Below are 14652 nucleotides of genomic sequence, written 5' to 3'. Positions count from 1 at the left end.
GCCAACGTCGTCGTAAATTCGGTCAATTGTATACGTACAGCCAGAGTATATTTGTGTTTGTTTAATTCTACGTGGAATGGTGTGATGCAGCTTCGCTTTCATTTCCTACACCGTTTCATATTCCCGCGAGTCATGGCAGCAGTCATGGAAAAGTAGAAATAGATAAAACCGAGGCGCGAAGTATCGCGGCCGGTGCAATAATTCGTGCATAGTCTACAGTGCGGAATGCCAACTCCCTCCGACTTTCCATCTCTGCATCAAGATCTACTGGAGAATGATTCTGCAGGCTCCGCGACCATAACCCAAGATGCTTAGCGTCCGTGCAAGTGCGATGAGATTTCACTCGTAGCAATAAACTGTAAACAGCAAAAACGATCACCTCGCATTTCACGCTGACAATTTGTGCGCCCGAACCTCGAGTGCTTAAATTTATTGTAAACTCTACGTGTGCACACTCGAACGTACACTCAACACAAATACTACAGAGTACTTGTATGCTAAGTCATCATTCAAAATAACAAGCATGTTATGCCGGCACATGATTTCGCAAAGTACCTGCACTTATGTTTTACTTTGTTATTCGCTTGTACCGCGCGAGGTATAACAATTCGTTGAAACTGAACAAACGCTTTTTCCCATCGACGTTTTGTACGTCGTCTCGTATTGCCTCTACTCATCTATGCATGATTAAATCTGTCGATGTATGTACCTAATGATTTCCGCTTTACCAAGCGAGTTCACTGTCATCATCGATTAGTAGCAGGAGAAAGTTGCATTGTGACGATTTTGAAGGAATAATTGTCTCTGTGCGCAATCTTTCGCACGTGGTTGCCGTTGAAATTTCTCGGGTAGATACAGAAAATAAATTTCTGAAACTGTGTTGTTGCACAAATCTGATCGTGAATGTCGGACTGAATGTCTCGAATAATTTGTAAAGCATAAAATATTTTGTAGTGTATAAAAAGTTTCACAATACACTGATACATGTATAATTCTGTCATTTTCTACTGTGAAATTTATAATTATCCATACGTCGCCGTCATGCTTTCCAACGGCCTTCGGTTTGCTGCATCGTTATGACGTCACAGCAAGGTTAAATGAAATGATAAAACTCTTCTATCTTCTACGCAAACTTGGAAAACATGCCGTAAACTCTTCAATCAGTAAATTTTAATTATGCAGCAGGACACAGACTGTTTTAAAACCCTCGTAAATCCTTTATTAATTATTTTTTGCCTTTAAAAATGAAAATATGTCCATCAGCTAAATCGGTGCGGACGTGTTGAAAGAGCAAGTTTATTACAGGATTGAAAATAAAAAGGGTATCATTCGATTCATCTGCCTCAACTTCCGGTCAAATTACGTTCCACATAGGTATTTTTAAACTACTGTACAACAGGTGAAAGCTATATTACTAAGCGCCTTGTCATTCTGCCTTTCGTTATGTACACACACGTGTTATTATATAAATTATATTATATCAATTCCTGAACGTGCGATCAGTCAACCAGTATAGATAGATTTGAAAAATCGAGTCCTCGGTTCCATTGGCACCCTTTAGTTGCAGATGGCAATGGGAGAGAATACTTACAAATCGGAACTGATAGGCTTGCAGATGATCTTATAAACTATATAAACAAAATACATGTACAGTGTATAAGTAAGATACTTATACTGCTTATACATATAAAATCGAATATTTTTAATAAGAGTGATTATTCCTTATGGAATTCTTCATAAATTTCACAAAGTATGACTCATCGTCTCTGATTATTTTTTGTTAAGTTCAACTACCTGTAAAATACTACCTTCTATATCTTATGTACAGTATAGGTATAACAACAAAGGAAAGTGCATTGATCAATAATCAACTGAGAATCTGAAGCTAATGGCTTACGCGTGTAAATAAATTATGATCGCATCGAATAGCCTCTACCATTAATTTACTATTCGTATTTGCAGAAAAAATTTGTATGCAGAATTTTCATCATTTGACAGGTACATTTTTTGTTAATTATAATCTAGAAATTGATCCGTAATCTCGTGAATGAAATCATCCGTAAACCCAGTCGATAGAACGAACTATTTTTTTCTGACACTGAGACACTTGACTGTCAACTTCAAAAGTTAGAAAACAAATATGGCTGCCGTTGATACACTTCAAATTCTGTTTTAGCTGCAAGATCATTTTCAGTACATATTAATTATCAAGCACTATTTCACGTCCATCTAAATGATAGCAAGAATTGTTTAATCATCATTACACCTCAGACTAAAAGCTGTAAGAACCGAATTTTAGGCATACAAAATTCACTCGTGGTGTGTACACGTTTCATGCGTGCCCATATATGTTACTTCCCAATTACCGTCCATCTGTCAAGCAGTACTTGGTTAAAATAATTTCACATATATGTTTATAATAGTTTGAAGTGTCGAATGAAATAGGACTCAGCAAATCACATCATAAAACTTAAATTTTCTTTATAAACGGACTATTCTGTACTGTGATAATGGGAAAAACGGACATTTCGAAAATTTTTTGAACACTTTTCATTCAAAAATAAAAAGTTATATCTGTTCAACGATTTTTGTGGGTCAAAAATTAGGTTGACCTGTCTCAATACTGTCTGTACAATTTTTTTGTATTTCATGACGATTTTGGTCTTATTGGTTGGCGGATTTATTGTTTTGAAAAGGTAGCTAGTAGATCGAACAACACAATAAGTTCACTTCCTTCAGGCATGTAAGAAACTAAAGTCTAATTGCCATGAGATCCAAATTTCTATGAACCTACCTCCCCTTTCAAAAGGAAATACGATGGGATTCGTTAAAGTAACACTACTAACTTCAATCCCATCAATTTTCTATGATGCCTTTTTTTTTTTTACTTTTTCTAACAGCCATTACATGGGAGCTTGATTTTTTTCTGCAGTGATTTTTTGTGAAGGAAACGATGCAAAGATAGCTGGAAGTTACGTACTGGTGACAATTTGCACAGAAATCGATTCTTCGTCCTGACACTGCGACGTGCAAAGTGAAACTGAATACGAGTCATGCGCCATCTGTTAGTCGACTATTTCACGTTTTATTTCTATTGAGGAGAGCCTGTGACCATTTCTAGAGACGCTGCAGACAGAATGAGAAACCTTTGCTGCATATCACCATTTGTGTATAATCGAAAGATTAATATTAAAAAATTCTGAGTTGACTGCACTGACTCGTTTGGAAGATCAGTGGAAAACAGATTTTGGACCATTAGTCTGAATTTTAGAGACACAATTTAAAAGCATTTGTGACATTTTTCAATATTTGAATATTTGCACTTATACAGTAATCTCAATTATTTAAATCTAACTAATTTCGATGTATATTTATTGAATGAATATATTTTTTCCTTAGAAATCTAGATATATGAATATATTCAAATTGCCTTCCCAAATTAATCGAGGAACTAATTCAATTCAAATACTCACGATTCTTGACGCGGAACAGTATCTGAGGTGTTTTTTTTTCTTTTCGGTTCGGTTAATGGTAAAGAAAATTTTTATTGGCAAATTATAAACATGTAGTGTTGGAGATTAATCAATTTCAATTACCAATTTTTGTTAAACCTGAATAACCAAATAGTTGTGTCGCAGGATGGACGAAATATAAATCTCATTGAGTCCTGAATTTCCGAAGGATTAAAAATACAAGATGGAGCAAAAATTATTGTAACAACTCATTAGCTCATTGACATAAATCAGATGATAAGAAATGGTGGATATATTTCCTGAGAAACTATCAGACAACGCGGTGTTGAGTGCGTACAACAATAAAAATATTACAAAGAACAACATAGTGCACAATAATCGCGTCGTCGTTAAACGTAAATAGTTTATTGCGCAAGGCGGTTGATTCATTTCAAAGGTTTTTCATTCGCCTTCGACAGTTTTCCCGCCATTACAAACTCGGCCAAATTGCAGGCGACGCGGGTGAGATGCAGAAACTATTTTAATTAGCACCCCGATTTTTCGCGATTACGATGATAGCGATTCGGTCGTAAATTTCATCGTGAGAGAATCTCGTAAATAGTTATGTACGCGCGTGTGTATATATATATTGGCTTCATGTAGATTCTCTTTCAATTTGACCGGTTGGAAATTCCTTGTCGCCACGAGCTGTGCAGCAGGAGGAGGGCACATAATTTCCGCCAGGCAGAAACCGGGTGAAGTTGGGCGCGTATCCGACTGACGTGTATAATGCATGTATGTACATACCTATCTCTCTTTCTGCGTGTTTAAAAGCTAACATTAAGCGAAAGTGTGCGTAGGTTTGATACTCTCTCGTTTCGAGTTCGCGGTACGACGATACGATCCGCCGACTGCCCGAGCGTCCGGCGTCGGTAATTCAAGAATCTGCTTTATCATCGTACCGAACTGTAGCCTTAAAGCTGCGTGTGCAGCTGAGCAGTCCGTTTATCGCGGCTTCGCAAGGCTTGGGAAGGCTGGTAGGCCAAAAACACTGACACTTTTTGTTCAGTTCATTACGATATAGCCGTACATTGAGTTTTTATCAAATTATTATATTTTTAAGGCATACGGAAACTGTCTTTTTTCGGAAGATACGAAAATGTAAAACGTTTGAAAATTGTTAAAAACCGAGTATATTCGTTCGATTTCATTCTGTTATAGGACATTTTATTCAGAAGACTTTTCCTCAAGTCAACTTGACGAATAAACGAAGCAATCTTAGAGGGAATCAAACCAATTTACTAGATTCGTAAATATTTACGATGTACAATGTTCGACTATCTCGTAATAAGATTATAATTAAGTATCGATTTTCGCTGAAGCAGTCTCTTTAATGGTTACGATCATTACGTCACACTTTCAGAAAAAATAACGTTATAAACGGTACAATTGACTACGTATTCGTCGTGATTATTAACTCGGTGCTGTTTTAATATAAAATTGAAATTTTTACATGGAATATATTCAACTGAAATTCAAATTGGTAGTTTCGTTCTATTCAATCAAGTCTTTGGTCATTGTAGAGTTTGTCACGAAGAAATTTTGAAACGTTGATAAGTGATGAAACATTATGCACGTTTGAAAAACATGCAGCCAATGTCAACTGGATTAACATTTTTTAGGAAATGTCCATTGCGGTCAAATTTTATTAACCACGTATCATTCGATAAAGCTGATTTTTCTTTGTGTATTATTCGAACGTTAAACAGAACAGTAAACAATAGATTGAACGAAATATATGATCTCTCTCTCAAGTGCTTGATAACTCAACTTCGATCCCACGAGATCGAGATTGTATGTGATAAGCTTCTCCTGTGCGAATAGAACGTTTCCGGAATCAATAATTCAACTTTATTTCCAGCATTTGCATTTTACAAGTCTGTATTACACACACACACACACACACACACACACATATGTAGATTATAATATATGCAGACGCACTTTATGGTATGTGTTTTATGCTTCTCTGCTGACAGAATATGCCTGGCCAAAAAACATCCGTTATTAAATTTGACGGAGAGATCGTTGATCATTTTCTAAACCTAATTAAGGCCAAAATTTACGTATTAGGCGAGCCCGATTTACGAGAGATCTTAGTTTTCGTGTAATGAATGGAATACGACTATAGATTCACGTATGAAACAGACAATACATCGGTCTTAGGGTATAATAAATGTGTAAATAACGAGGCTCCGCGTATATCCGAAACTACTTTGTGTCCGAGAAAAAAAAAAAAAAAAAAATGCAGATTGAAAATATCGTCGGCCGCCTTTTCGTGTATAGACAACTCATGCACGTGTATGTAAATCTGACCTGATAATATCAATTTCCATCATTCATACCACAGGGGCAGCAGCGGCGGCTCGGCTAGCACTTCCAGCAGCGGAACCGGAACTGGAACAGGTTCCGGAGGGCGAGTCGCAGTGGTTGGCGTTACGAGGAGCGTTCGTCTCAGAAAACGCGGTTCTTCAGGTTTTGGATTTTCCCTACGTGGTGGCCGGGAACATGCCGCAGGATTTTACGTCAGCGAAGTCCAGCCTGGCGGCGAAGCGCACAGGAATGGCCTCAGGGTAAGAAAATGATTCGAATCCCTTAAAGCGAAGCTCGTGATTAGACTTCAGAGATTTCTTTAAGGAGGTTGGATGGCCGAAGATCAATAATTTGGATTAATTTTGCATCAAGTCTTGTTGAACTATTATATTCGTAAGCTACGAAGAATGTCTTTGAAAATACTGAAAAACAGAAAATAATGGAATTATGAAGAAGACCTCAGTTGATAATACTTTATTTCGAATTGCTTCAAGATGTTCGACGATGTGACAGATTCGTTAGATTTTACTTCAAGTATGGCCCATTTTATTCAGATAAAGACAATTTTCTACAAATCTACTCAAACAGATTTTATTTCTTTTCGTAGTCAATTCAATGTTGCCAATTGTTGATCATGGTCAACAATTTATGATTTTAAATACGATAAACGTGATAAAAGCACTCAGATTTCACATTGTTGAGGAAAATCGAACGAATACACTACATTTTTCGTTATTTTGAAACGATTTTAATCGCTTTGATACCAAGCTTTCGGTAGAACCTAATTCCAGTACTTCCTGTTGGTCAGCTATTTTTAAAATGATTGATTCCTGGTGAACCAGCCTCTTCAAGGTTGCTTTTATTTTTCTTTGCTTGATAATTTAATAAAAATATTTCAATTCTTTTAAACAATCAATTTTTCAAACTCATTATTCAAGTAAGATACATATATACTGTTTGAAATTGTAAAATATTAATTACTGGAAGTACAAATCGATTTGCACATTGCTGATCACGAATTATCACAAAATTTTCCTTAGGCTATTGAAGTGAAATTTTTGTATAATTGACACTCAACTTTTTTGTATTTTTTATCGTAATTTATATAAATCTTGGTGGTCTGAGCTGTGCTCCAAGGAAACTTCTGTCCATCCCTAATTATACTTGCGAAGATACGAATCTTTAAGTCAGATCGACGTAACGGGGAAAAAATTTTCGTACAAGAGTTCCAAATTTTCAAGTTTTTACGTACACATCGAAAACGGGATGTCGAATCTTGAAATCTTCAATCCACGGTAAAAATGATGGTGGTAACCAAATACCCTGTAAGTTTAAGCCTTCTTGGTTTACCGCTTGTCGAAATATTGGGTCTAATTTAGATTGCTTGGAACTAGAGACCTTCGGTACGTCAAACTTCTAAGAAGGTCGCAATTTTCCACTGATTACCCATAGAGGTAATGTGTACTGCGCAGTAAAGTTTGAACAATGTTTAAAATACCGAAGCAGCCATGTTGTAATCACTTTTTTAAAGTTTCGGAAAGCTTGAATTTTCATAATCGACGTTATGACCAATTTTTAAATCTTGGCCTTGAGGTAAGCTTAATGACGACTTTTTCTTCTATCCTTTTCCCTCCAATGCAATAAACGAGCACAGGAGCTATGATTTTAGTGAGAATGTTGCGCTCCGGAGGAAGATTACTGTTCTCTATAAGTGGCTAGAGTTCAGCCAGCCGGAAGTCGCCTTTCGGCGTTACGTATACGAGTTTGCTTTTAAAGGATGACGCGCATCTATCTACTTATAATTGCTTAGTGGAACCGGGTTTGTTCTCAGGTTGGTGACCAGATAATAAGAGTGAACGGATACCCGGTGGAAGATGCTGTCCATCAGGAGGTCGCGCTTCTGGCCCGAACACAGCAGGTTCTCGTACTGAAAATTAGAAGTGAGTATATAATCTATCACGTCTGAAAGTTTATTATTATTCGCGGCAGAAAATCATCGTTATCAAAGATGTAATCATTCGCGTCGTGTACGTATATACGTATATAATAAAGAGTTACTATACTTATATCTTGACAATGGATATTACATCGTACGTAATTCTATTCCATTTTCTAACCCTCATTTTTGTTATTTCTATATTTTACAGGCGTTGGGATGATACCAGTTAAAGAGTGAGTAATTTTCAACGTTAGAACCGTACTACGAAAAATTTGAGACTTACTTACTATTTCATCAAACTTTATAAAATACTTTTCTCAAATTTGTAAGATGTGAATACTTTCTCAGATAACGAGATTATCAGATGTTATTCGAACATTTTGGATTGTTTTTGAGTAACAATGAGATAATTTGACCACAGAATGTTTCATCGAAATTGATAAAGGATTTTTTATTTTTTAAACATCATTATTTCAACATTTTCACTGATGTCAAGTGAGTGAAATGGTTTTGTGTAATTTCTGTGAAACGCAAAGTTCAGGAAAAAAAAGATCTTGAAAGACTGAAGAACGGTTGAGAATTTTTTCATCGATGTAGCTACCAATGACTTTGTGACAATGAATTTTTAAATTGTCTTGTCATACCGGAGATGCAATATTTTTATTCAAACGGAAGAGGAAAGCGATTACGTAGTCAAAATTCATTCCCAAAGTTTTCACAATCTTAATCTGTGTTAATTTTTCTTCAAACACACACATTTTTTTCAAAATTCGTCTCGCATATTGCCTTTCCTTTTAATCGTGATTAATTGTATTTCGTTTGCTCTCAAATTAAGGAAACACAATTCTTTGATAAAATTTAAAAAACGTTAGTTGACTAATTTTTATTCGAGGTAAATTTTTTCGATGTCTGTTACTCGACACGATTATAGATTAGAATTACAATCACTCTACAGGAAGTTAAACAGAAGTCTTTCGAAATTCGAAACTGAATTACAGCCAAAAATTATCCGAGATATTGCAGATTCTAAAAATTTCTTGTTGAAAAAAAAATATTCTTAAAGAACGATTAATTTGCCAAACTCTTCTGACAAATTTTGTTACGCTAGGTATCTTTCACATTACTTCACACGTGTCATAAAATTCCATTTTCGCACCATTATATTTCTTCTTGATCATAAAACAAGTTTAAAAACTCTTGAACGCAGCAATCCGAATGATCCAGTCACGTGGCACATGGTACAGCAGCAATGCGAAAACGGTTCAACTATCCTTCCACTGAGCACAGAGATTCGAGTACGAGTCCTAGTGGGATCCAAGGGCCGCCTCGGCTGTGGTGTTTGCAGAGGACCCAACCCCGGCCTAACGGTCCAGGTAATGTCAAGTGCAAAGTAGTAAAATTGCTAATCGTGAGTATAAGAAGTACCGATTATACAAGCATTAAAGTCATCGTGACGCGGTTCACAGCTAAGCGGAATAAAAGTTTATTAATTATTGCATGTATGATAAGGTAGTTCCTTCGCACTCACCCCCAAAAAGTAATCGTATTGTATACAAAAAAAAACAGGCTAAATCCAAAATATTTTCCGATTACTCTAAACGCCACGACAAGTAGTCGAATTTTATAGAGAAAAACGCATTCATTTGAAATTTTTTAAAGAAAACCGTTAATTAATTTAAAACTGTGTATTGTAAAAAAATTTCCTTGGGCCATTTTGTCGGAAATTTAATACTGTTAGGGTTGCAAAAATGGTTAATTATCCATTTTCAATTACTAATTATATAAAGAAAATCGTAATTATCCTAAAAATGATTAATAATTACAAAAGAAAAATGGTAGTTACGTTCAAAACAATTAATAATTACAAAGTAATTACTATGTAATTATTCATTGTTTTCGGGAGAATTACAATTTTCACATATTAGATTTATGAAAATTTTAAACGCTAACATTTTTGCATATAAAAATCGACAGCTTTGCGAGACGTGTTAGATTTATCGGAAAATTTTAGACATGAGCAGATTGTAAAAAAAAAATCGTTCGTTTAGTGCATCCTCAAATAGATTTATCCCTGATAGCGATAATAATTTCTTTAAAAAAATCATAAATTGATACAACTTTATTCAATGAATTTACATCCTGCTTTTTTGCGCAATAAAAATGCATAAATTTAGAAATATAGCCTCATTGCAAACGTGATGCAGTTCCTAGTAAAATGAATCGTATATTTTTCTTAAAGCTGTTTTTTGAAAACTACATCTTTTGCACTTTATCTGCGATCAATCAAGAACGAAGCTAGATCTGGCAACAACTTTGAAAAAAATAGACCGATTTCGGTGATATTTGATTTGTAGAATTGTTCGGATAGTAAGCAAAGTTGAGAGATCATTCTCACTTTTTTCCTTTGCGAAAGCAATAATCTCAAAGTATAAAAGAATTTTTATAAATAATTGTTACTTTCCCACTTTAAGATTGTCAGAAATTCCTAAACAGTAAAAGAGCATCAACAAGTTCATAGTTCAAAAATTCAATTCCTTCGAAGTTCTTCTAAAGCTGCAACACGGTGATTTTTATTTTAAAGTTCCGTCAAGTAATTATCAAGACCTTTTCCAAAAAGGGGCGTAAATAACTTCCAGGACTGGTCCTTCCAGGCTGATCGATGCTATGCTTGTTTCACTCGATGATTATCCACTATCCACCAACATTTCATATCATCGTTTCCATTGCAAATCTTTCATATCCTCCCCCTTTGCACAGGGCACGAGAGAAGGGGGCGCCGCAAGAGCAGCGGGCCTGAGGCCCGGCGATGTGATAGTAAAATGCAACGGACACCGTCTCACCGACGTGCCCTTCGAGAAGGCCGTCGAAGTGATGCGGGGCTCCGGAGTCCTGGACCTCGTCGTCAATCGTCCCACCTACTTTACTCCGGACCCCGGAGAAGCGATTTTCCGGGGATCCAACGGATACGATTCCGGCAACTCCAGCCTCCTCGAATCCAGTCCTTTGCCACCGGCTTTACAGGGGCCGCCGCCGCCGCTGCAGGCACCTATCCCGGGTCGCCACGTCTATCCACAGAACCAAGGACCCTGCACAAGGAATCCAACGCGGCCCAGGACCGGCTCCAGGGAAGTTCAGTGGGCGGATATCGACGGCAAGGGGTATGGATTTATGGAAGAATTAACTGTACCTTGATTAGTCGTGCCCTCGGGTATACAGAGGCGTTTTCAGGCACGCAGCGCTGCCTCGGAGATCAGTCGTTTCGAAAAACCTTGGTTCAAAACGAGTTTAACTCTTCATTTGAGAAGCATATTTCATCACTTGCAAAATCATTTTTTTTTCTAATGCGGTTCTCACGTATCGTTTTTATTTTTCAATGCAACTTTCACCTCACTTTCATCCACTTAGGAGGCGTTCATTAATCACGTGATCCATTTTTAGCCCATTTTCAAGCCCCCCCTTCGTCATTGGCCTTGAGATTTTGGCGAACACCTTCCCTCCTGCTCGTTATGGCGTAGATTTTTCTTACTAATACCGCAAATTCATGAGTTGGTTTGATAAATCATGGAGAGAGTATTGATACATACTCTGTCCATGTGAATTTACCGAGCGAAAACGATAAACTTGATTGAAACCAAAACTAAAATGTATTTATTGGGAAACACAGCTTCACGGGTTTAGATTAATGCCGGACATTGAGTCGTGATCAGATAAAAATTTTCGTATTGTAGGCATACAGATTTAAAAAATTAAGAAGAAGTCGTTCCGAATTCGTTTTTTCAAACTACCACATTTTTGGGTATTTTGATGAATTCGAAAATGTTTGAAACGAAAATGTTTTTTTTTTTTTTTTTTTTTTTTTTAATCATAATGCTCGCCAAGTTAGCCACAGCGTTCTTAAGTGTGGAATTGGTGTAGAAACACGTGAAGACCATGGAATGAAATTTCTCGAACGGTACCTTAGGCAAATTTATTAATACAGGCATCAAACCGTTGGAAATTCTCTACGGTTAAGCGGCACGCAAACACATGTAGCAATCAACTCAATGACGCCAATTTTCACAATATTAACGTGTAGAAAAATGCCACGCGGTGCAGTTTCCTGCACTTATCTCAGTTTAAGACTCTTCTTCTTATGACGCATGTTTTTTTTTGTTTTTCTCGGAATAACTGCAGCGCATAGTAGACGAATACATGCAAGAACGTTTAGAAAAACCTTCGCAGGCAATCGATTTTAGTTTTGAGACGCATAAGCATAAGCAAAATAACAAATTTCCTACAGAATGTTGAACGATAATTATTCGGTATTAGTTATAACACGATGATCTAGTGTCTAGCCTCAAAGAATATCGCATCGTTTAGATCGAGAGATCAGGAAATTCGTTTATTTATATTTTCGAGACGAGAGGCTCGAGGCCAGCGAACTTTTCGATAGGAATTACCTTCTCGAGTCTTACGATCCCCAGAGTTCAAGAACCACGTCCTCCTCCTTAGCCTCTCCTATCCGGAGACGTGGGACTGGCCGATGTGAAAGCGCCCTTAGGCCATTCGTGGTCGAAATTATCCTTAACGTATCGAGTACAGTCAAGTTCGAGTCTAATAATAAAAGGCTTAAGAATTTCAATGATTTTTATACGATAATCCACTCTTCACTACACGCATATTTTTCACCTTTTCCTTTTGACGATCATTCAATTATCGTCTAACGTATCCAATTGCAAGTGTAGCACTTAACTTCTTGCGTTATTTTAATATAGCGACAGAGCATGTTGTCCTCTGGCTTCATCAACCGAAAGCTGCAGCTCCTCGGGATCGTGGAGACATATAGATCAGGTAAGAGAACCAACCTTGATTTCATCATTGACAGAACCGGAATTTCAGTGTTCAGTGCAGTGAACTCTTCAGTGACTCGTCTATTTGTAATTGTTGCAATGAAGTAGTTGAACATTTCCAACACAAGTTGGACGGTCACTATCTTCGAAAGTAATTTCATACATGCCACTAGATTATTTGTTTACCAGCTTTTAATTACTGTTTTGATGTACCTTCTCTCTCCTCACCTGCAACTCACTACCTTCGATCACAACTTGTTATTTACGCAGCTTGGGGGGGGGGGGGGGGGGGGGGGGCGGGGGGAGCAATGGTAATGTTCACGGTTCCATACCTAGATGACATGTTTTTTTTGTTTAAGTTTAACGTACGGATTGCACATCTTGGCATACAAAAGAGATCTGACTCCTTCCTCTTTCAAAAAATTAATACGTGTAAATCTCTCCATCCATCGAAAAGCTGGTGTTTTGCTCCAAAAATTATTATAACAAAACGCTAAATGTGCCACAAAGGTTTCCAGTCTTCCTTGTGTCGACAGTCTGCGTACTCTTTATTGTGCCACATTGAAAACTAGAGCCGCAGTTTTTCCAATTACCACTATGTCTGCAAGCTCATAGATCACGACTTCAAAGTCGTCATTTCAAAGCATTTGACAATGAGAACATGTCTTTTAAGAATGTCTTATAACACACAGATGGCGGAGTGGACTCGGAAGCCAAACAACACGACCGTCATTCGCGTCAATCAGCGCCAGGGTGACCCCAGTCCTTACTTAGGAAAAGGACCTCATTCGGGGTATCGAGCAGGTGACTACGAGGACGAGGAACCACTCTATGATCCAGTCGCGGTATCCCGAGGTGGATACGAGTCGCATTACTTCGAGGCAGATGGCGAGGTCGAAGGGCGGAGACCGGATGGCATGGATGCCAATGGGGTCTGCAGTCCCTTATATGACCCGGTAGCTGGCGGCTACCATGACCCAAAGGCAAGTCGTTTGAACTGTTTTACTGTTAACGAGGGTGGTAGAAAGCGATGTCATGTATTTTGGAGGTATGAATGAGTATAGAAGGTTGAAAAAGTGGGTAACTTCTAGTGGATGGCTTATAAATTTTGGGAATTCATGTCTCAACAACGATTTTGTCCAGTTCGATTGAAGTTTGTTTAGTTCAAAAGTATGTAGACCCAGCTTGATATCGAACTTTTTTTTCGTTACTGTCGATTGATAGGACGTATTGTTACCGACAATAACGTTGACCATTTTGCTCGGCGACATATTTTGCGGCACCCATGTTACCTTACAGACGTCGTAATTTGATTTGCTTCAAATTTGGAGACGGTATTCTTTGATGATTTATCCTCTTTGCTATGAACCAATTGTTTGTTTTTCAACAAAATTAGGACGTTTTGACGATGACATTCTTGTAATATTTACACTATCATAATCATGATACCATTATGAAATTGACAACGTGTCTGCTGCACGACAGAATTTTTTTTTTTTTTTGGGTGTTTGCATATACAGGACTTACAATATCAAAAACATATTGTCTTTGCATTTCCTGAGCATTTACTTTAAAATAGGTTCCGTATTCCAAAATCTGAGACTTTTTTACACATAAATCTATTAAGTAATATTTTTTCAACGCATTTCTCGTGAACTGTAAAGCCTAGAGACCAACAAGTTTGAGCATTTTACATCTCAGTGCGCACACTAACATATTCAAATTTTGGTCAAATCTAAATTTTTACCCAAAACGGTTCATATAGTCATTATTTATAAATTGACAAAAACGTATTATTACAAAAACTCTAAGTTTTCGCACAAGTATTGGAAACTTGAGTGCATTGGACAATTTTCATTAACCATTGGTTTTTCAACCGCAGGATGATCTTCGAGAAGGCAGTCGCTTGGCTGAGTTGCAGTTCATTCAAAAGCAGAAAGAAACGGAAACCAAAACCATAACAACTGTCGAGGTGCACCACGCCATTTGCCCCCCACCACCACCTTGTATGCCACCATCTGGCTCCTGCAAATGGCCAGCTGGACAGTACGCCGGTACG

General features: G+C 37.4%; 1 protein-coding gene across 1 annotated transcript in view; it reads left to right on the top strand.

Moving 5' to 3' along the window:
• The window catches only part of LOC124412553, a 52818-nt gene that overhangs the window by 25524 nt on the left and 12642 nt on the right, over positions 1-14652 (top strand). Inside the window, exons 3-10 of the mRNA XM_046892529.1 lie at positions 5863-6085; positions 7657-7765; positions 7973-7997; positions 8972-9137; positions 10522-10922; positions 12519-12594; positions 13286-13576; positions 14476-14647. Coding sequence (XP_046748485.1) covers positions 5863-6085; positions 7657-7765; positions 7973-7997; positions 8972-9137; positions 10522-10922; positions 12519-12594; positions 13286-13576; positions 14476-14647 — 1463 coding nt within the window. The remainder of the gene's footprint in view (positions 1-5862; positions 6086-7656; positions 7766-7972; positions 7998-8971; positions 9138-10521; positions 10923-12518; positions 12595-13285; positions 13577-14475; positions 14648-14652) is intronic.

The sequence above is a fragment of the Diprion similis genome, chromosome 11 (genome assembly GCF_021155765.1).
Source record: "Diprion similis isolate iyDipSimi1 chromosome 11, iyDipSimi1.1, whole genome shotgun sequence".
NCBI lineage: Eukaryota > Metazoa > Arthropoda > Insecta > Hymenoptera > Diprionidae > Diprion > Diprion similis.
This window is presented reverse-complemented; position numbering and strand designations above follow the sequence as displayed.